This window comes from Saccopteryx leptura, chromosome 5, assembly GCF_036850995.1.
Source record: "Saccopteryx leptura isolate mSacLep1 chromosome 5, mSacLep1_pri_phased_curated, whole genome shotgun sequence".
Classification (NCBI taxonomy): Eukaryota; Metazoa; Chordata; class Mammalia; order Chiroptera; family Emballonuridae; genus Saccopteryx; species Saccopteryx leptura.
The window spans coordinates 166394553-166416359 of record NC_089507.1 but is presented as its reverse complement, the minus strand read 5'-3'; the positions used below and the strand labels follow the sequence as shown (position 1 = coordinate 166416359).

Here is a 21807-nt window from a genome sequence, read left to right as displayed (position 1 = left end):
TAATATCTTGGGGGAATTCTGGGCATAACACAAAGCTGAAACATATGACAGCTTGTCACCCCCTGGATGTTTGGCAATTTTTCTCTTTGTTACATGTTTGTTTACTGAAGTAACAAACAAGGGAATTAAAATGTATTATTTCATCAAAGTTATAATGAGCCTTATGAAATGAATACATAAATTTTACAAGCATAGTTTCATCAAATATTTTTCACGTGTGGATGGAATGAACATTACTACGAGTGCTTAGAATACACTGTTCTGCAGATGAACATTAAAGAGTAAGGAATGTAAATTTGTGATTTTACATTGGGCGGCTGCCCAGGTGCCCACCTTAGAGAGAACCCTGATTACAAGTGCCATTTTAACAACTGGTTCGCCAAACTCAACAAAAAATTAGGTATCGGTTCTGCTGAACAGGTACAAACCAGCTGAATCCCACTACTAGATTCCATCAAACTAAAAAGTTTTTGCACAGCAATGGAAACCATGAAGAAAATAAAAAGATAATTCACTAAATGGGAGAACATATTTACCACTGATATATCTGATAAGGGGTTATTATTCAAAATTTATAAAGAAGTTATAAAATTCAATACCAAAAACCCTCCCACAAACAATCCAATTAAAAAAATAGACAAAGAACCTGAATAGATACTTCTCCAAAGAGGACATACAGATGACCAAAAGACATGAAAAAATGCTCAACATCACTAATCATCAGAGAAATGCAAATTAAAACTACAATGGGATATCATCTCACACCTATCACAATGGCTATCATAAAAATGCCGAGGGCGTAGAGAAAGTGGAACCCCGTGCCTGTTGGTGGGAATGCAGATTGGTACAGCCACTGTGGAAAGCAGTACGGAGATTCCTCAGAAAACTAAAACTGGAACTGCCGTATGACTTGGAGATTCCACTTCTGGGAATATATCTGAAGAAACACAAATTCAAAAGAACATATGCACCTATTTTCATTGCAATGTTATTTACAATAGCCAAGATTTGGAAGCAGCCCAAGTGCCCATCAGTAGATGAGTGTATAAAAAAGCTGTGGTACATCCACAATAAAATACTACTCAGCCATAAAAAAGAAAGATCGTACCCTTTGCAACAACATGGATGGGCCTGGAGAGTGTTATCCTAAGTGAAATAAGCCAGGCAGAGAAAGACAAGTACCATCTTAGTTCATTCATATGTGGAATCTAATGAATAAGATAAACTAACAAACAAAATAGAAATAGACTCATAGATGGAGAATAGATTGACAGCTGTTAGAAGGGAGGAAGGTTGCCAGGCTGGATGAAAAAACTGAAGGAATTAAGCAAAAACAAAATAAACTCATAGACGCAGAAAACAGTATGGTGATTACTAGAGAGGAAGGGGGTGTGGAGAGGAAGAAGAGGGAATGAGGGATAGATGGTGATGGAAGGAGACTTGATTTTGGGTGGTGAACACACAATACAATATATAGATGTATTATAGAAATGTACATTTGAAACCTATACAATTGTGTTAACCAACATCAGCCCAATAGATTCATTAAAAAGCAGGGGCCTGTCTAATGGAAGTAGGAACCCAAAATTGCCCTGAACAGCAAAGAGGGCTGACCAGGAAGTTTTCAGAAATCCCCATTCTAAGGAAACGGGAAAGTACCAAAAAAAAAAAAAAAAAAAAAAAAGGAAAGAAAGAAAAAAGGAAATCTCAATTTCTAAGTGAAATTTCTGAAGGTTTTGTATTTTATGTTTCTCTTCAGGTGGCTAATGATGTATATATGTGTGTGTGTGTGCATATGCACTTGTGCATACATTAACATCATTTTCAAATCCATCATCCAGGCCCTGACCAGTTGGCTCAGTGTTATAGTGTTGGCCAGGTGTGTGGATATCCCAGGTTCGATTCCTGGTCAGGGCACACAGGAGAGGCAACCATCTGCTTCTCTACCCCTCTCCCTTCTCTCTCTCTCTCTCTCTCTGTCCCTCTTCTCCTCCCACAGCCATGGCTCAGCTGGCTCGAGTGAGTTGGCCCCAGGTGCTAAGGATGGCTCTGTTGCCTCCACCTCAGGGGCTAAAAGATGGTTCAGGTTGCAACAGAGCAACGACCTCAGATGAGCACACCATTGCCCCCTAGTGGGCGGATCCTGGTCGGGGCACATGAGGGAATCTGTCTCTCTTCCTCCCTGCCTCTCATTAAAATAGATAATAATAACAATAATAATAAATTCATCATCTCAGTTTTTTCTCTGTTATAATCAAGTTAGGACGTACAGGGAAGTTGAGTGATTTTGATTTGCTCAGGCCCTTTTCAAGGAGCTGAGCCCATAGCCTGATGAGTCTGTGTGGTTGCAGAGGCTGCTAGTGTGCCTGGAGGAGTCCATTTACATCCACAACATTAAAGACATGAAGCTGTTGAAGACTATCCTGGATATTCCTGCAAACCCCACAGGTGAGCTCCCCAAACGGAATAGGTACCCCTCCTCTCCTGTCCAGGTGTGCCTTCCACAAGCTCTGTTCCCACCCATCTTGAGAACCTGAAGCTGTGTGTTTGCTTTGTTAATTAAGTGTTCGTGGTGTTTACCTCGAAGCTGTGATCTCATGGTGGCAGGTTCAAGTACATGAGGCTGTGCGTCCTGTAAGACGCTGTGTGGCCGTCACGGCCGCCCGACAGAAACCCCTTTTATCTGAGACCCGTTCTCAGCAAATGTGTCAAGGCATTTTAGGTAGACGTGTAGGCGATCTAATGCATGTGATACTGAAAGGTGTTTACCCCAAATTACTCTCTGTGGTTGCTCAGTACAGAGTAGGTGTGATAATTAAGAGCAGGTTTTGACTTGGTGTGTGCCTATGGGGCTAGAAGAAAGGCAGCCAAACCGTCAGGAGTGTGTTCTACGATGTTACAAAGGAAGCTCTAGGGTGTTGTGCTGGAATGTCAGCCTTCACAGACTTCTCGGGTGGAATGCTGGTGAGCACACCTCCCAGTTAAGAATGGGAATAGTTTGGATTTGTTAGACTGCAATAGCAGACGAGGACATTTCCTGAACTTACTGAGTAAGGAGTAAATGAGGAAGAGGCCCTTCACTAGGTGGCAGGGTGGGGAGGCCTTGCACCGGGATGATTCGTGCAGCTAATGATCCAGTTACTACGTGTGAATTTCATTCCAGTGTAGTATCACTGAGCACTGCTTCATTTCACTGCAGTTGCCCAATCCTTTGACTGAGTTTTAAGATCTGCATGGGCCAACCCAAGTCACGCAGACTCTGGGCCTCAGTTTCCTTCTCTGTAAAATGGGATAATACCACCCATCTCACAGGATCAGCTGAGAATGAAGTGAGGTAATGATTGGGAAAGTGACAGCTCACGCATAGGCTGCCATGTGGTCAGCGTCTCCAGAGCCTGGTGTCCCCTCTTCATCTCGATTATACAGATGACCCTTTACTGCTGGCTTCAGTGGTTAAAGATTTTAGCTGTGACAAAACGTTATTTTTAGAAGAACCTTTCAAAGGCCACTAAAGAGCTCTCTGAAATGACTTTACAGCGTATTTCACAGTGGAGGATTGTAAACAAAGAAGCCACAGGGGTTAAATTTTATGTTTTAGGAAAGAGGGCTGAACTAATCTGGAAGAGTAATTATTGAAGACGTACTCTGTGCCCAGTACCACGCCAGGCACTGTCAGGTATGGATGTGGCAGCCACACACCAGGAACCCCAGACTTAGCCACACTACTCCCCAAGACCATCTGCTCCATGTGACACATAGGAGTAGGACAAGTTGGGGTAGGACCCAGGGTGTGACTGTGGGGTGCAGGTGGCCGACGGAGAGGTGCTCTCTGGTCAGGCAGGAGAGGTGAGTGGCATCTGAGCAGAACGCCCAGCAGGTGTGGGCCTGTGCTGGACCTTGACGGGTTTGGGCAGGGGACACCCAGGTGGGCAGAAAGCCCAGAGCTGCCTGTGGCTCTCCACTTCTATGAAGAGAGAGTAACTGGGCACAGTCAGTATCTTCTCCAGTGGACGGACCTGTGGGTTGCCCAGCGGTTCGTTTCCCTCCATCTGTCCCACCATCACCTTCAGGCAGCTCAGGAAGGGGACAGTGCTGCCCACCCTCAGGACCAACCTGTTCCTCCTGTGAAAAGTGAAGTTACTCCCCATCTCCTCTTAATATTTAGCAAAAAGAGCTGTCTTTCTTAGCTCGGAAAAGTCATTTAGTTACCTCACTCTTTGCCGTTTAAACAGGGTAGAAAGAAGTTTTTGAAAGAGTAGGACTATTTTGAAAGAATGTATATTATTTGTAGAGGGAATAATTTTATCTCAAGAAAAAATCAGCCTGACCAGGTGGTGGCGCAGTGGACAGGGCATTGGACTGGGATGCAGAGGACCCAGGTTCAAAACCCTGAGGTCACCAGCTTGAGCACGGGCTCACCAGCTTGAGCGAGGGGTCGCTGGCTTGAGCATGGGTTTATAGACATGACCCCATGGTCACTGGCTTGAGCAAGGGGTCACTCGCTCTACTGGAGCCCCCCAGTCAAGGCACATATGAGAAAGCAATCATTGAACAACTAAAGAGCTGCAACAAAGAATTGATGCTTCTCATTTCTTTCCCTTCCTGTCTGTCCCTCTCTCTGACTCTCTCTCTGTCTCTTGTCAAAACAAACAAACAAAATAAGAAACAATGGTCAATGTTCTCCCTATCCCAGAGACGCAGTATGACTAGATTTGGGGATAGACTGAGCATGTCCCTCTGAAAGACCAGGGTCAGGCTGAATCACCAAAATGTGTCTTCTCCCACTTTGGCCATCCTTCAGAGAGAACATCCAGGACCCTTTCAGATCCTGAAATTTAGAATTATCATCTCAACAACTACTGGGCTCCCTTTCTACTCTGCACAATGGTGATGATCACATTCACCCTCCCCCCACCCCCAGAATCATGGGGAGAATTAACCGAGGTCATAGAGTGAGAGCCAAGGCACATCTGCCTGTGCCTTCAGGCGGCCAGTGAGGCTCATGCACTAGCCCAGCGCCAGCCTGGAGGGCAGTGTGACCCCGACCAGAGCTGCGCTGTTGGACGTGACGGGTTCCTCAAGGACTACCAGCCGACTCTGAACTTCAACACCACAAGCCTTAAAATCCTGAGGCCAGAGAGCTCCTGTATTTGTTCTCCTCTAATGTATTTTCTGAACAAGAATCTATGATGGAAATGCTGGCTTCAGTTTCACAAACCCTTAATAAGGACACCAGAGAGACAGACGCACTGGTCTAATTGGCTTGAGCACCCCAGTCCTGCACGCGTTTGGACCACGTGGACTGCAGATAAATGATACATGCTGAGTTCTCCCATTGCTTTGTGCTCAGTGTCTGATGTGGCTGTAAATTTCCTTCCTCTTTGTGCTTTTGCCATGCCCGTTCCTGTTGTGTCAAAGATTGCAGGCTGTTTCCTCTAAAGAGTGAGGCCAGACGGGGCTTGAGGCTAATTTCCTGCCCGCACAGCAGTCTGTGCACCGAGCAGGGGAGGGCAGACCACTCCGTTCTGGTTCTTTAACTGCAGGAGGCAGGAGCGCGGAAGCACGGAGGGGCAGTCTGTAATGGAACAAGTGGTGCTTTATCGGCTTTATCGTCCGGCGAGAGCTCTTTCTGAAGATGGTCATGCAGGTGGGGAAATGGCTCTGGTTTGCAGAAGCACAGTGCATGTGCAAGCACAGAGATTCCTTTCTATTTTTGAAAATTGGAAAGCATATTCCAAGCCATGAATCTGCCCAGAGGGAACTGTAATAAATCACCATTAACTTGCCTTAAGTTTGACATGTCATCCTCTGAATACAAAGATGACAATGACTTAGAGTTAAAGGACTTCCCTCTCATCGAGCTCATGATGCCATTGGTCCCTGAACTGATAGCAGGTCCTTCTTTTCCAGCTGTAGAAGAATTACAGCCAAACAATTCCACTGAAGTGACAGCTGACAGTGATTTACAAAAATGTATGTCAAGCCTCCAACAAGTCCAAAAGCCACATCAGAACCTAATTCCTATGCTCTGCTATTGAGAATAGTGAAAAACCTCTGGGTTTTAGAAGGATGGATGATTCTTTTTTTCTCTTTCTCCATATTTTCTGGACTCTGCAAATGTTTTACATGATCACTTTTCTATGATAAAATAATATCAGAGACAAAGCTCATTTCCTTCCCTCAAAGGCTTTGTGTAGCATCTGTGACGGCCATGCTTCACAAGAAATAAAGATGCATTCTGAGCCTGACCAGGTGATGGTGAAGTGGATAGAGCATCAGACTGGGATGCAGAGGACCCAGATTCAAAACCCCAAGGTCTCCAGCTTGAGCACAGGCTCACCAGCTTGAGCGCGATGTCACTGGCTTGAGTGTGGGATCATAGACATGACCCCACAGTTACTGGCTTGAGTCCAAAGGTCACTGGCTTGAAGCCCAAGGTCACTGGCATGAGCCCAAGGTTGCTAGGTTGAACAAGGGGTCACTCACTCTATTGTAGCTCCCCAATCAAGGCACATATGAGAAAGCGCCTGACCAGGCGGTGGCACAATAGATAGAGCATCGGACTGGGATGCAGAAGGACCCAGGTTTGAGACCCCGAGGTCGCCAGCTTGAGCGTGGGCTCATCTGGCTTGAGCAAAAAGCTCACCAGCTTGGACCCAAGGTTGCTGGCTTGAGCAAGGGGTTACTCAGTCTGCTGAAGGCCCGCGGCAAGGCACATATGAAAAAGCAATCAATGAACAACTAAAGTGTTGCAACAAAAAACTGATGATTGATGCTTCTCATCTCTCTCCATTCCTGTCTGTCTGTCCCTGTCTATCCCTCTCTCTGACTCTCTCTCTGTCTCTGTAAAAAAAAAAAAAAGCAATCAATGAACAATGAAGGAGCCATAAAGAATTGATGCTTCTCATCTCCCTTCCTGTTTGTCCCTGTCTCTCTCTCTCGCTAAAAAAAAAAAAAAAAGAAGATGCATTCTGATAGCTGGTTGGATTTATCTGAAGAATTGGACCCTAGGAAATCAGAGGACCTCAAGTTAAGCATTTCTGGGGACCTTTGGTGTGCAGGGCCCTTGGCTAAATGCAGCCAGGTTGGCAAAGGTGCCAGAGTTGAAGCCGTCCAATAAGTGGTCATGTGTCAGAGTACACCTACCCTAGCCATTATCCTTTGTCCCTTTCTTGTCATCAAGCGTCATCTCCAATAGGTGTTACAGAAAGTTCCATGTTAGCTGAGGATGCGGAGGAAAGGGAACCTTTGTGCATTGTTGATGAGAATCTAAGTTGGTGCAGCCATTATGGAAGACAGTAGGGAGGTTCCTCATAAGAACTAAAACTAGAACTACCATATGATCCAGCTGTTCCACCTCTGGAATATTTCCTAAGAAAAGGAACTCACCCTCCCAGAGAGACAGCAGCACTTCAATGTTCATTACAACACTATTAACAATAGTCAAGATATGGAAACAACCTAAGTGTCTGACGAGGGGTGAATTTATAAAGAAAATGTGGTATGTAGGTTGAATGGAATATATTCAGCCATAAAAAGAATGACATCTTACCATTGTGACAACATGGATGGACCTTGAGGGCATTATGCTACGTGAAATAAGTCAAAGAAGGACAAATATCACAAATACCATACTATCTCTAATATGTGAAATTTAAAAAATGAGTTAATAGATACAAAGAACAGATTAGTGGTTACCAGAGGAGAGAAGTGTGTGTGGGGGGGGGGGGTAAAATGGATGGAGTCAAAAAGGTACAGACTCCCAGTTACAAAATAAATATGTCTTGGGAATGTAATATTCCACATGGTGATTATAAATAATACTGTTATGTAAACAAAAGTTGCTAAGAGATTAGATCTTAAAAGTTCTGCTCACAAGAAAAATATTGTAACTGTGGTGATAGATGTTTACTAAACTCATCTGAGATGCTCATTTTGCAATATATACAAATATTGAATCATTGCGTTACACACATGAACACATGAAACTAACGTGTCATATGTCAATTATACTTCAATTTAAAAACAACTAACCTCTGAAGGGCAACTGGAAGTATTTGTCCAAACCTTCTGCTCCAAGACCACCTAACATTCCCTGCCACAAGGATGGGCCCTACTGGTATTTCAGATGGAGGAAGTAATTGTGGAATGTGAAAGCTGAAAAGAACCCACCCTGGCTGATGGCTCCTTTGGTTAGAGCATTGTACTGATGCGTAGAGGTTGCTGGTTTGATCCCTGGTCAGGGCGCATACCAGAATAAATAGGTGTGTTCTTACCTCTCATCCATTTCTTAAAAAAAGGGGAAAAAAAAGAAAAAAGAAAGAAAGAAAGCTGGAAAGAATCCTAGATTACCAGAGTCCCCTCATTTCACGGACAGGAGTTAGGCCTGAAAGGGCCACAAAATAGCTCAGCTGGAGTTACATTGTAAATGGCAGACCTGGGTCTTGAACTCCTATCCTCAGCCTGCTCTGCCTGATAGACATTTTTAAACACTGCCTATTTTTTTTCTAACAGCTTTATTAAAATACAATTGACATCCCATATGATTCACCCATTTAAAGTACATAATACAATATAGCTTTCAATATATTCAAATAGTTGTGTGACTACCACCGCAATCGGTTTTAGAACATTTTGTCACCCTTCCCCCCCCAAAAAAACCCCCATACCTCTTAGCCATCATCCCCTGTACCTCCAGACCTAGGCAACCTACTCTACTTTCTGTCTTTCTATATTTATCTGCTCTGGACATTTCATATTAGTGGAATCATACAACATACAGTCTTTTGTGACAGGCTTCTTTCACTCAGCATAATATTTTCAGTGTTCACCCATAGAGGATTATATATCAGCACTTCATTTCTCTTTATTATCTAGTGTGTGTGTGTGTATGTGTGTGTGTGTGTTTATTTTAAGTGGAAGGCAGGGAAGCAGACAGACTCCTGCACACGCCCTGACCAGGATCCACCTGGCAAGCCCCTTACTGGGAGATGCTGTGCCTCTCTGGGGCCACTGCTCCATTGCTCAGCAATCAAGCTATTTTAGCACCTGGGGCAAGGCCATGGAGCCATCCTCAGCGCCTGGGGTCAACTTGCTCAAACCATGCCATGGTTGTGAGAGGAGAGAGGGAAAGAGAGAGAGAGAGAGAGAGAGAGAGAAGGGAGAGGGGGAAGGGTAGAGAAGCAGATGGTCACTTCTCTTGTATGCCCTGACCTAGAATTGAACCCAGGACTTCCACACGTGGGCCAACACTCTACTGCTGAGCCAACCAGCCAGGACCTCTAATAATATTTCACTGTAAGAGTATACCACATTTTATCTATCCATTCATCAGTTGACAGACATTTGGGTTGTTTCTACTTTTTGACTATGATAAATAATGTTGCTATGAACATTTATAATACAAGTTTTTATGAGACTATGTTTTAACTTCTCTTGGATATATACCTAGGAGTAGAATTTGAAACACATTTAACCTTTTGTGGAACTGCCATGCTGTTTTCCACAACACTACCCCGTGTTGCATTCCCAGCAGCAGTATATGAGTGTTCTGATTAATTTGTCTTTTTTGATAATAGCCATCCTAGTGAGTGTGAAGTGGTATTTCACTGTGGTTTTGATTAACTGCTTTTTTAAAACATATGTGCTCAGAAACCTTCTGTACTTAGTGGCTGCATATTTATAAGAACTCTTGGGTTTGGGTACCCAAGTCCCATGGCTACCATTCAATCCTAACCTGCTTCTGCTAACCACCTCCATGGGACTCACATGCAAGCCAGCCTGACGTCCTGATTATCTTCCCCACCCCCACCCCCAGCTCCACAAGACCTGAGTTCCTTCTGCTGGGCTAGGTCGTCTTGAAATTGCATTTTGGATTGCAAAGAACCCAGCAGAGAAGGGGAACTGGGTTTCCAGAGCAAAACCTGGGAAGGTATGCGCGATCTCTTATAAGGCCGGGGCCAAGAGTGACATTGTACAGGCAAGGAAGGGGGTTGCAGGGAGCCAGAGCATTCAGGTAAGGATGCCAGGCTCAGTCACATTCCTCCCATAGTTCTGTGTGGCAGGTGATAAGATCCCAGTCCTGGCTGTGACCTCAGCGAAGCAGGAGCAGGAAGTAGGACCTTGGTTCCAGTTCTCCACATTTGGTTATTTTTTCCTCCATTCTTCCCCCTAGCAGATTAGGTAGGGTACATTGGAGCCTGACCTAAAATATTTCTTATACTTTTAAAAGAAACTCATTAACCTAGGAACTTGTAACAAAGATGTCAGTTACCCTTTTTATTCAAAAGGATGCATCTCTTGCCTAGTCTCGAAGTTCCTACTCCGGTAATGCTTTTGAATGAACGTCTATCATCTACACTTCTATTAACCTAAACCATTGTAAAAAAAATCCTTCACTTATATGCTATTAGAATCAACTGTAATAGAAAAATGAACAATTATTTGAAGTAAAAAAAATGCTATTAAGACCCCCCCACACACACACACCTTGAATACCCTTGTAAATAAAAATGGCTTATGCTGAGTAAATGGTTTGATGGGCAGTTTACTCTTCCAGAATATTGTCAAAATGTCTTCAGTCCAAAACGTCCTTTCTTTGTTTCATTGGCGGACACGCCATCTTAACCACGGGTGCAGTCCTCAAATAAAATTTCACCAGTGGGGGCGTCCATTTCCCTTATCAAGACCGGACATTTGGCTCCAAATGAGCAATTTCCAAATAAGTCCTTTCCTTCACCACTTCCCATTTTCCAACTTGAAATGACTGGCCAACTGCATTTAATCACCTGCAGAAAGGCTAGCACATTCTGCCCTTACACAGTAGGAAGTCTTACATCAGTTATGAGTAAATCCTCTTGTAGGCCTGTATACAGGGTACTAGAATCCGAACAGAAGCCCATGTGGTTTCGTAGCCCTGGGGTAAAATGTGGAGAGGAGCATTTTAAATATTCTAAATCCTCATTGCTTAGCTGGGGAGATGACATGGCCAGTGTCAAACAGGGGGTCTTCCCCTGTGAATTTATTGTAGTGGATTAGATAAGAATCATCAACCAGAAATCAAGGTCTGCAAAGCCGTTCCTCCCCTCACCAGTAGGTGGCGCAGTAGGCGCATTGGTTTCAGGTGCCCTTTCCAGGTAAGTTCTCTCTCTGGGCATGAGCTTTTCACCTGCTGTTTATTCTCTGCTAGGTCTGTGTGCCCTGTCTATCAACCATTCCAATTCTTATGTGGCCTATCCTGGAAGCCCGACTACAGGCGAGATTGTGCTTTACGATGGACACTCCCTGGTGAGTTGACAGTGACCGGGGCTAACCCAGCTCACCTGCTTGGCTCTGCGGTCAGGGGCAGGCAGTAAGCAGACTCTGTCGCAGTAGGATGAGGTGCAGAGGCAGAAGCAACACTAGGGGAGTTTGTTCTGGCCACAGCAGTTGAGTGTGGAGGAGAAGGTGATAATATTTGCATATATCCCATCAGTCAACATAGCCAGAAAGACATCTGCAGCGTCATGGAAACTGTGTGCCAGCTGGTGGCCCATTGTCAGCCTGAAGGTGTCATGCAGCAGTGTGGACAACCTACGACAGTGTGCACCTCTCTCATATTTCCTGTCTTCTGCTCTCCATACCGCACAGAGAGGGTAGAATTGCTCTAGAAAGTCCCCCACCCCCAAGAGGCACACGAGGGGGGCCCACAGCTACAACATCACTTCCACATCAGATGCAGTTCATTGTCCATCTTCCTGATTGTAGGGAGAGGGACAGAAGCAGAGTGGCCCCGGAGCAGTCGGGATACACCAGAAAATGATGTACAACTTATATGTAAAAGGTCTGCTGGAAAGAGAGAGACAGAACCTGGCCAGGGAGGGCCAGTGTCTCAGAAGAAAAGACGAAGGAGAGGAGCTGACATTCATCTTCTCTCTCCAGCCATCAATATCCGTTTTTCCTTTTCACCAACAGAAAACAGTCTGCACTATTGCTGCCCATGAGGGGACGCTGGCCGCCATCGCCTTCAACGCCTCAGGCTCCAAGCTGGCGAGTGCTTCTGAGAAAGTGAGTGCACTGTACGTCCTTGTGGGGCTCGCCTCCTGTCGGGGCTCTGCTGGGTGGCGAGCCTCTGGGATGAGTCTGATGCCATGAGGACAAACTGGTCTCCAGGCCGCTCAGCATTCACTGGCTAAGGATTTCTGGCATGTTGTGGTAGACTGATGCATTTGTTAATTCAGTAGACCAGAGGCCTGTGCTAGGCAAGACGCAGGACACTGCACAGACACTTGGCGTCCTGTTGAGAAATGTGTGCCCACTGTTGTACATCAGGCAGATGCTGCCTTTCATTAACTGGTGTGAACAAAATCCTTTGCTAGGTAGCAGGAGAAATCAATCTGAGTGGGATGATCAGGGAATGCGACACAGCTGAATTGTCAAATGCCATGAAAAACAGGTCTGTTTTGACAGACAGAAATTGACTGTTGTGGGAAGCCAGAGCCGTGTGAGCAAACACGCTCCGGGCCTCACAGCGTGAGGGACGAGGGGGGATGGGAGGGACGAGGGGGGCCAGTGCGATTTGGGAATTACTCATACGTTAAGTGTACACACCAGAAAGCCTCTGTGCCCAACACTCTGGGCTGCCTCTTCAGAGACAGGTGTTCAAAACTGATCAATCAAGGTCCTTTCTAAGGGTCATGTCTATAGGAAGCCATTAACGGTCTGAAATGCCCACTGCTTTCTCTTCCAGGGCACGGTCATCCGGGTGTTCTCTGTACCTGAAGGACAAAAGCTCTATGAGTTTCGGAGAGGAATGAAAAGGTGTGTGTTCACTGTAAAAACCATTGTAAAGCACCCACAGAGGCTCTGCCGTGGACGGCTGGCGCCCGTAGGGCATGGTCGGCAAACCGTGGCTCGCGAGCCACATGCGGCTCCTTGGCCCCTTGAGTGTGGCTCTTCCACAAAATACCACGTGCGGGCGCTACCTCAATAAGGAATGTACCTGGCTATATAGTTTAAGTTTAAAAATTTTGACTCTCAAAAGAAATTCCAATCATTGTACTGTTGATACTTGGCTCTGCTGACTAATGAGTTTGCCGACCGCTGGTCTAGGGAGAGGCCAGGGGTGCTCTGTGCCCTCCTCTTTGACTGTGTTTTCTCAGTAACTGACTTAGAGTCCCTCTTCCTGCTTAGTCCACCTGAGAGCGAAGATGCCCTTTAAACCTAGTTTAGCTACGAGAGTCCTTTTCTGAGGTGGATGGTGGCCAGCAAAGGAGAAATGAGAGAGCAAGGGAGTCATAGCCTAAAAGTCACTTCAGATTCCTGTCATGGAGATAAAACATGCAATGGCCAGGGATCCTGCTGGCTGTCAGGTTTGCAGCTGGACTGGTGCACAGAGCAGCTGCAAACTCGCAAGATGACGGGAAGGAGCAATGTCTGTTTTTTCTTGCCTGAGACCATGGCCCTTTATGAGTCTTTGCAACATCAGTTTCTAATGAATGGCACAGTGTTGAAGGAAGGTTAGCATAGCTAGACTCTTCAGGGCACATGCAGTTCTTTATAAAGCTGGTTTTTGAGCTCATGCAATAACACTCAGTGTTTCTGGCCCATATGTTGCTCTCTTTCCTAGGTACGTGACGATCAGCTCCCTGGTCTTCAGTATGGACTCCCAGTTCCTCTGTGCCTCTAGCAACACTGAGACAGTGCACATCTTCAAGCTGGAACACCTCGCCAACAGGTAAGTACGGTGCCCAGTGTGAAACGGTCCTTCGATGAGAGGAAGCAGGCCCTGGTTATTCTGCTGTGGTGGCCACGGCTCGCAGAAGCGGTTTCATCTCTTTCTGAAAGCTGCCAGCGTGGCTGTGCTTGCTGGGTCTTCACTGGAGTGTGAGTGTGTGTTAGCAAAGCCTTGGTGGTATAATGCCCACAGGCACAAAGTTCAGGGGGACGCAACCTAGGGCAGGTAACTGGATCTTTGTGGACTTGGTACAGATTGTCTACACATCTTGGGCTTGCATTTAGTATAGTGCCTGACACACAGTAAACACTAATAAGTATTAGCCAGTGTATCTGTAAAAATAATAATATAATCACCGCTGTCACCCGCCATGGAGCGCTAGGCAAATACTGCCAGTGCCCATGTGTGTGACTGGCAGGAGTGGCTGAGGTTGGCAGGAGAAAGCACGTCTTAGATTGCAGCCAGGACCACGTGTGTTTGTTTCCATTCATTTCTGTAACAAGTTACCACAAAAGGAATGACTTCCCATGGCCAAGGCACATTAACTTACCGTTCTGTAGGGCAGTAGTCCAGGATGGTGGAGAATCCCTGTGTTCGCGGCTGCATTTGCATCTGGAGTGCGAAGTCCTCTTCCAAACCTACTCAGGTCGACTCCTTCCTGTGCTGTGGATTTCTCCAACTTCTTCTGCCTTCCTGCTCTGCCTGCAGTCAGAGAAAGCTCTCTGCTTTTAAGGGCTCGTGTGATTAGATCAATCCCACCTGGATAATCTCCCTAGCTACAGTCAGCTGGGCCACATTGCAACAGTCACTGCTAGCTCATGACCGTCACATTCTGGGGACCAGGGCATGGAGTCTCGGGGTCATTCCTAGAAATTTGGCCTGCGATAGCATGTGAGCATGAACGTGCCGTGTCCTCCCCCGGAAACACTGTGCACTCAGTAGCAGTAAAGCCGTGACGTATTCCCCTCCCCCCCAGCTGTGGTCTGGGGCAGTGTCCTCTTGCCCAGCCCCCTCACAAGGCCAAGATCCTGCCTCTGGTGGCACAGTAGATGGCTCATGCCTTCCTCAGGGGACTTCAGACACCTCGTGCCTCCTGACACTTCTCTTTAGTGTCCTTTTAGGAAATTGAAACATGAAGTGTTAGTGTTAGTAGCTCAGCTACACTCAAAGCAGGTGGTGGAGTTCGCGTATGTTGATGGGGCATTTCACGGTTTACAGAGCGTCCTCACCCACTTCTTCCCTGGGTCCCCTCAATATTCCTAGAAGGCAGGCGGGGGAGGGGGGAGTTTCATAACCGAGGAAATGGGTTCAGAGACATTCAGTGTCTTGCTCGAAGCTGTACTGTCTCCAGATCCAGTTTCCACCCCCGCCAGACTTTCAGGGCATCTGAGTGGAAACTCTGAAACGTCTCGAATAAGTGTCCCAAGGACATAGTCCTGTGCCGGATTTCAGTTGTCCCAAGAGAAACCTATCTTCTGCGATTGAAAGAAATTCTCCTCATCCTGTGGTAGAACTTTCATGGGAAACTACCTTCCCGCCATCAGTGTGCTGCAATAGCCAGCCTCTGTGGTGTGTGTGTGTGTGTGTGTGTGTGTGTGTGTGTGTGTGTGTGTCTGGGGGCTCCGCCCAAGGGACGTGTCACGATGTGGAAGAGCACAGACTGAGAGCAGGACGCCTGGAAGGGCCTGTCACTTTCAGATGAGATCATGGCGGCCAGGAGGTTTGCCCAGAATCCAGCCAGCCAGGTGGGAACAGTGAGAAACCAGCCCCAGAGCTTCTGAGCCGTGGTCTGTGTTCCTGCCGGGATCTGGCCCTGCAGGCCAGCAACCACTCAGCAGGTGTGGCCACCGCACTCTGTTATGCGCTGCTCACTGTTCGGGGCACAGGCAGATATGTGTGTCCCCATTCACACTCACATCTCTCACCAACAGGGCGGTCGCCCTTGGTGGAGGCCCTGGGGCGACACTGGAGGACTGCAGGGGCGTACCAGGTCCCTCTGAATGATCTCCACTCTTATGAACGCGGGTGCTGGAGGGCTCCAGGGCCGTGACCAAATGCTGCCTAAGCACCCTGCCCGGAGGCGGGCTCCCCACTCAGTCCGGCATGGAGGCCTCTGTGCCAAGATCAGTCTGTTCTTCCCCAAGTGCCAGACAGGCCTGAGCTTCCTTTACAGATTCTCGATAGCGATTGCATCTCACTCCCTACCCCAGCTCCCTTTCACAAATCTAGAAATCAGACTGATCATCAGATACACCCTTTTTAACGCAGGACAGTGGTAACATGAAAACCCTGTCAAGAGCTTTACAGTGGGTCTCTGAAGGACAGACAGGCCCTGCTGCCCTTCCGGCAGCGGCCGAGAAACGTGTCCTGAGTTGTTCTAGGTGGGCAGAACATGACGCTGGGCACAGCCTCCTCCCCTGGCAGTGGGGGCAGCTCGTAGCATCTGGTGTGGGCACGAGTGGTGGGCGCTGGTGCCCGCGGCTGTCTCACCCTCGCCTGTGCCTTGCTCCCCCAGTCGCCCCGAAGAGCCGTCGACCTGGAGTGGCTACGTGGGGAAGATGTTCATGGCTGCTTCCAACTACCTCCCCGCCCAGGTGTCAGACATGATGAATCAGGACCGGGCCTTTGCCACCGGGCGTTTGAATTTCTCTGGACAGAGGAATATCTGCACCCTTGCCACGTATGTACGGCACCACTAGGTCTCAACACAGTTACAAATATATTTCCCCAAAGCACAAACTCCCTAAACGTGGAAAGGGAGGGAGGGAGGAAGAAGATGGCCAAGAGGAAGGGTGAGCGAAGTCAAAACCCTGTGGTCTCCTGCCAGCTGCTCCTGTCTGGTTCTGTGTTTTCTCGGGGGGCAGCGGGCAGCTGGCATGGGGAATCCCACCTTCAGGCGATGGACACAGCTTGCAAACGATTCTGGTTTTACCTAATTATGTACAAAGGCTCCCATTTCACTGTGGGTTCACTTAGCCATGGGGTCGACAGACGTTTTCTCTAAGACATTTAAAGGAGTTAAACATTTAAAAGATTTCGCAACACTAGCCAGGAAAGATGGTGAGCCAATTTTCCAATTCCCCCCCCCCCCCTTTCTGTCTCTGTTAACGGCAGAGGTAAGAGAGACGGCATCCCACTCAGGTAAGTTCACGTTTTTGTTGGCAACAGCTTTTCGTGGAGTCACTGTGTACAGGTACACATGTCATTTTCGTCCTTCCCACACGATTATTTTTGGAGACAAGGATTAATCCTCAAGGTAGGTCACGAGGTCAGAATGCAAAGGAAGAGCCAGAAACCCAGACACTGGGGTCAGTGGGCGAAGGGGGCGTATGAGGCAGAAATAGGTGATGGTCAGGTTGAGCGAGGCTCTGTCATTGGAAGCTGGTTCGTGACCTGTGTCTTTGGTAATCATGGCACATGTCTCGCTTGGCTCTTAGGATCCAGAAATTGCCGCGGCTGTTAGTAGCATCCTCCGATGGACACCTTTACATCTACAATTTGGACCCTCAGGACGGAGGAGACTGTGTCTTAATCAAGACTCACAGGTGAAGTTACTAGTTTTCAAGACAGCCTCTGAAGAGCCGGTGGTATAGAGGGGTCACTTGGCCAAGAACCATGACGAGCTCTTGCTTTTCTTTCTTCTTCCTCGGGACTCCTGGTGGCCAGGCTCTGGGCGGTCCCTGCTTTGTGCTAGGCCCCAAGTCCAGCACCCTCAACAGGCTATATGCTGCTGGCAAAGTGCCAGGGTGAATAACACCCAAAACAAAGTGTCTCCCTGCTTGGCCTCTCCTTCTCGTCCCTGATGGGCGCGCACACACATTTACCGGATTGAATTGAAAGCTCTCGACCTCCATGACCAGGTAGCGGAGGCCCTCCTCCTACCGTGGCCAGGACCCTGGGAGCCGCCGCTGCCCCACACGCATGTAGCCCCCTTGCAAGCCTGGCTCCGAGTCCTCACCTGAGTGCACTGTGAAAAGCGCAGGGCCAACCTTCCTTTACTAAACATGAGAAAAAGTTGCGCGAGTGACCCTGGCCATCTGAGGTCACCCAGCCCCCTCTGACCCAGTGGGGTGCTGAAAGGTCTGTCCCTAAAACTCAAGTGGCCAAGCCTGAGCTCCCCAGTGCTCTCCCCTCGGCATGTCCTGGATATGTGACGATCTCTGTTCTTTTCCCTCTACCTGCTGCAATCAGGCTGCTTGGCTCGGGAACAGCTGAAGAGAATAAAGAAAATGACCTCAGACCTTCATTACCTCAGTCTTATGCAGCAACGGTCGCCAGACCAAGCACGTCTTCCGCCTCCACGGTGCCAGGTGAGCAGAAGTGGGGGGACATGTCCAGCAGCACCCCTCTTCTCCCCTTCACTGTCACCTGTGGAGGGAGCATTCCCCCTGACCCTGACATGGGTAGAGGCCATGGGCAGTGCCTCTGAACCTGCCGGGCACCACTCCCCACGGCCACTTCCCTAATGACTTGCCCTTGGCCTCGGAGAATTTGCAGACTGGGGCACAGTCTGAGGTGCCTGGGTGGGAGGTGGGAGCAGCCCGCTGGTCCCCCAGAGGCGGAGCGACCGCCAGCGCTGGGGATCCGACTCACCCGAAAGGCCAAGCGGCCTCCGAGCTTTCCCTGGGTTCTCCCTCTCTCTGAGGTCCTGTCCTGGTCCCAGTCACGGCACAGGAAGGGACCTGGCAGCTCTTCTCACACCTCCTTCTTGATTTCCAGGTTACTCTGAGGACGGCGGGGCGCTCCGAGGAGAGGTTATTCCTGAGCATGAGTTTGCGACGGGACCAGTGTGTCTTGATGATGAGAATGAATTTCCCCCTGTGAGCATTAGGAATCCTTAAAAGAGTGTCTCAGTCTCTATGCTTCGAGGGAAACCTTCACCTCGTGCAAGGGGAAAGGGCACTTCCCCATTGTCTAGTCTAGAACAACTAATCCTCTCCTACTCAGAAAGCCATCGTGTAGGCTGGGCTGCGCGCTGCCACTTTGGCAGACTAGCCATTAGGTGTCACGCTCAACACGACAGCAGTAGAGTGACCAGATACTAATCCAGGGAGCCGCGGGGCCTCCTCCTACCTCCCAGGGCCTGGAATCCTTGACTTTGCTTCCTTAGCGCTATCTTGGCGGCTCGTAGGGCAGGAACTTGTGCTTGTGCACACTCTTATTCTCGCGCGGCTCCTAAGGGTGCTTCTGCAGAGTGCTGCCGTCTCTGGACTGCAGATGATAATCTAACGGGGCTGGACCTGCACTCACCCTGCTCCAGCTCCAACCCGGCAGGCCCCAGGCTAATTAACAGCTGTGTGCAGAGCTCCCCTGGGCAGTGCCCGCCGGTTTCCCAGCACCCTGCTTTAGCCGTTCCGGCAGCAAGGGCCCCAGGGACGGCTGGGCACTGGGCTTGGCTGCTTCTAGCATCCCTGTCTGAACAAAAGGTTCTCTCCCTGGGTGGCTGCCGTGGGTCCTTAGCTTCTCTGATTCTTTAAGCTTCCATTTAGGGCAACATATAGAGATGCCTCTTGTGAGCTTCATTCAGTCAGAGAAGAACCCAGAGAGTCAACTGGAAATCATTTAAAGACACCTCAGTGACCCTCCTGGAGGCAGAGACATGGCCATCTGGGCATTGCTTCAGTGCCCATTAGATCCTGGTGTGAAATGTTTTCTCCTGATCATTACTTTCTACCAGTTAATAATCCATTTGCAAAAGGATGGAGTACAGATCTGACTCCTTGATTACATAGATCCATAGGACAGCCTTGCTAAGCAGTCAGCTAAAAAAAAAGAAGTGTTGTGGAGCCCCTGGTGCCTGGCTGGGGGTTTCTGTGAGTCCCACAGAGACTCTGTGCACTGCAGCTTGGTTTACCTTTTGGCTCTTAGTAGGCAGGTTGCCAAATACATTGTTAACAAGTAAAGTTGATATTTTAGGGGAGGGAAGCAGTGGTTCTTCAAAATACTAATTATAAGTTCAAAAACATCTGTTGGCATGCTGCCTCCTGATGTTTAGTTGTTTTGCCTTTGGGCTCTCACGCCCTCGCTAGCTGTGAGGGCGTTTCTGTCGCTCCAAAGTGGGTGGATATTTATCCGAAGTTGCGTCTTCCAGGAACCAGAACAGGTCAGCTGCAGTTGAGGATAAAAGTGACTGTTAGGTCCCATCTCAGTAATTTTGGTAAAAGTCTGTGACTGCTATAAAAGGTCATTACAGTCTTAATTGTAATCAGAGAAGACCTTGCGATCTCTTATATTTACAGACTCCTGGCACTTCAGAAGTCGCCATTCAGGAGGGTGTCGCTTGCCAAAGAAAGCCTGTGTAAAATAATAGGTACCCCGTGTAGAGCATCTGTTTGGAGTTAAAGGACAAAAAGAAGGCAGCTCTTAAGAACTAGTCCTGATGATGCCTGTTTGCGTGGCCCCTGCTAGGAAGCTGGGTGCAAGCGGGTTGGCCTATCTCTGTCAGTGAAAGTCGGTTTCAGTGACATCAGGGATTTTTATTTGTATACAAGGGAGGCTTCCTGCTCCCTTCCTGGTGAGATCGCTGAATGAGGTTCCCTAGAACGGCTGTCAGACCCTAGCAAGTGCTGGGCAACCTGTGTGCAGAGCCAGTGGTCGGCGTCCCGGGCCATCAGATCACAGCTCAGCCTCGAGCTGTCGCACAGGTGACAGTGAGGAGAGGGCCGTGCTACAAGTACAAGATCCTGACACAGTAGCAGGCAGGTCTCTCCCTCTCACTGCACAAGGCTCGGACATGGGGGCTACTGGGATGTTCTCTCAACATGGGCCAGCTCTCAGTCACATCCTTAATGGCAATAATGTTCACCTGGAGATGCTAGACAACTTCCTCTCTCTGCCTTTATTCTTCCATGCCTACTATAGAAGTGTTTGTCCAGCATTCACACCTCAACCCAATTCCTTAAACACTTCCAGGACTGTGAAAGACTCTTGGAGCTTCTGCTGGGGTAAAATCACTTCTCCTATTGACATGAATGTGGGCCAGCCTGGACAGTCTCGTGAGGGCTTAAGAACATGACTCATCACTGGTGACCTTTGAAAAAAAGTACTGACACTTCCCTGGAGATGATCCCTCTTATCTCCTTGGGATTTACTTTATTCCTGGAACAATGGAAGAAAAGAGAATTGGTCATTTCTGGTCCCTTAGAAAGACGCAGTATTCGGGAGGGTGGGCAACTGTTGTCTCAGTAGCAAGCCAACCTTTACAAGTCTGCCTGGTTTCTGACACTAGTCTTACTCCAGTGACAAGAGTAAGGGGACTGGGACGAAGGGTATTGACTGACTTTTAAATAATGAGTTAGCAGTCTCTGTTTACAAGATGAGCCTTTAAAAAAAAATCCACATGTACACATAAATACGCACATACATATTTTATACATAGTCAACACGTCTGAAACTGCCATACTCGTCTACACCTAACTCAGATGGGTGAATGCTCTGTGGTGTGGGCGCCCCGCCTCCCCTGCCCACCCTGCATGGGCACACATCTGCTGATAATGCAGCCTGCTTAACAGCCTCTTCCTGGAAAGAGTAAGGCCATTCTGTTTTGATTTCGGTAGATAATCTTGTGCCGTGGAAGTCAGAAGGGCAAAACGAAGCAGTCATGATGGGACGCGCTCCTCAGAAATCAGGACACCCCCTGTCAGGTGGTTTTGGAGGAAACAAGGAAGGTGGAAGAATGGCGTGCAATTGTGGGCGCAGAATGGGGGGCAGGAATCCCAGGCACCGCCCACTTAAGCCACAGGACATGGTTCACTTCTCACCAAGCCCTCCCCGGCCCTGGCAGCCAGTGGTTACGGGAGACATGGTATATACATCCTGCTATTTAAAATATATTACAGCCATAATGTCAATACTAACTAACCATATTGGTCTATAACCGGAATTTTATATTTAAAAAAAAGGCATCCTTTTAAAATGTATAGTGTGTAAAAATGTACTTATAGGAAAATGTCTTTGAATTGTATTTCTTAGAGAGAATTTTAGCCTGGCAAAGTATTTTTTGCAGTGATTGGAATCAATCACTTATTACCTTCGAGTCCCATTTAGGACACTAATAATAAAATCATGGCAACGCATTTTGAGGCTCTAAAAAT

The 21807-nt window shown here is 47.9% G+C and overlaps 1 protein-coding gene across 1 annotated transcript in view; it reads left to right on the top strand.

Annotated features, from left to right (window-relative positions):
* Nucleotides 1-21789, top strand: part of WIPI1 (WD repeat domain, phosphoinositide interacting 1) — a 34070-nt gene extending 12281 nt beyond the window's left edge. Inside the window, exons 4-13 of the mRNA XM_066386680.1 lie at nt 2352-2448; nt 11189-11286; nt 11953-12045; nt 12728-12798; nt 13607-13714; nt 16230-16394; nt 17152-17259; nt 17906-18024; nt 18434-18534; nt 21271-21789. Coding sequence (XP_066242777.1) covers nt 2352-2448; nt 11189-11286; nt 11953-12045; nt 12728-12798; nt 13607-13714; nt 16230-16394; nt 17152-17259; nt 17906-18024; nt 18434-18534; nt 21271-21318 — 1008 coding nt within the window. The 3' untranslated portion in view covers nt 21319-21789. The remainder of the gene's footprint in view (nt 1-2351; nt 2449-11188; nt 11287-11952; nt 12046-12727; nt 12799-13606; nt 13715-16229; nt 16395-17151; nt 17260-17905; nt 18025-18433; nt 18535-21270) is intronic.
* The last annotated feature ends 18 nt before the right edge of the window (nt 21790-21807 follow it).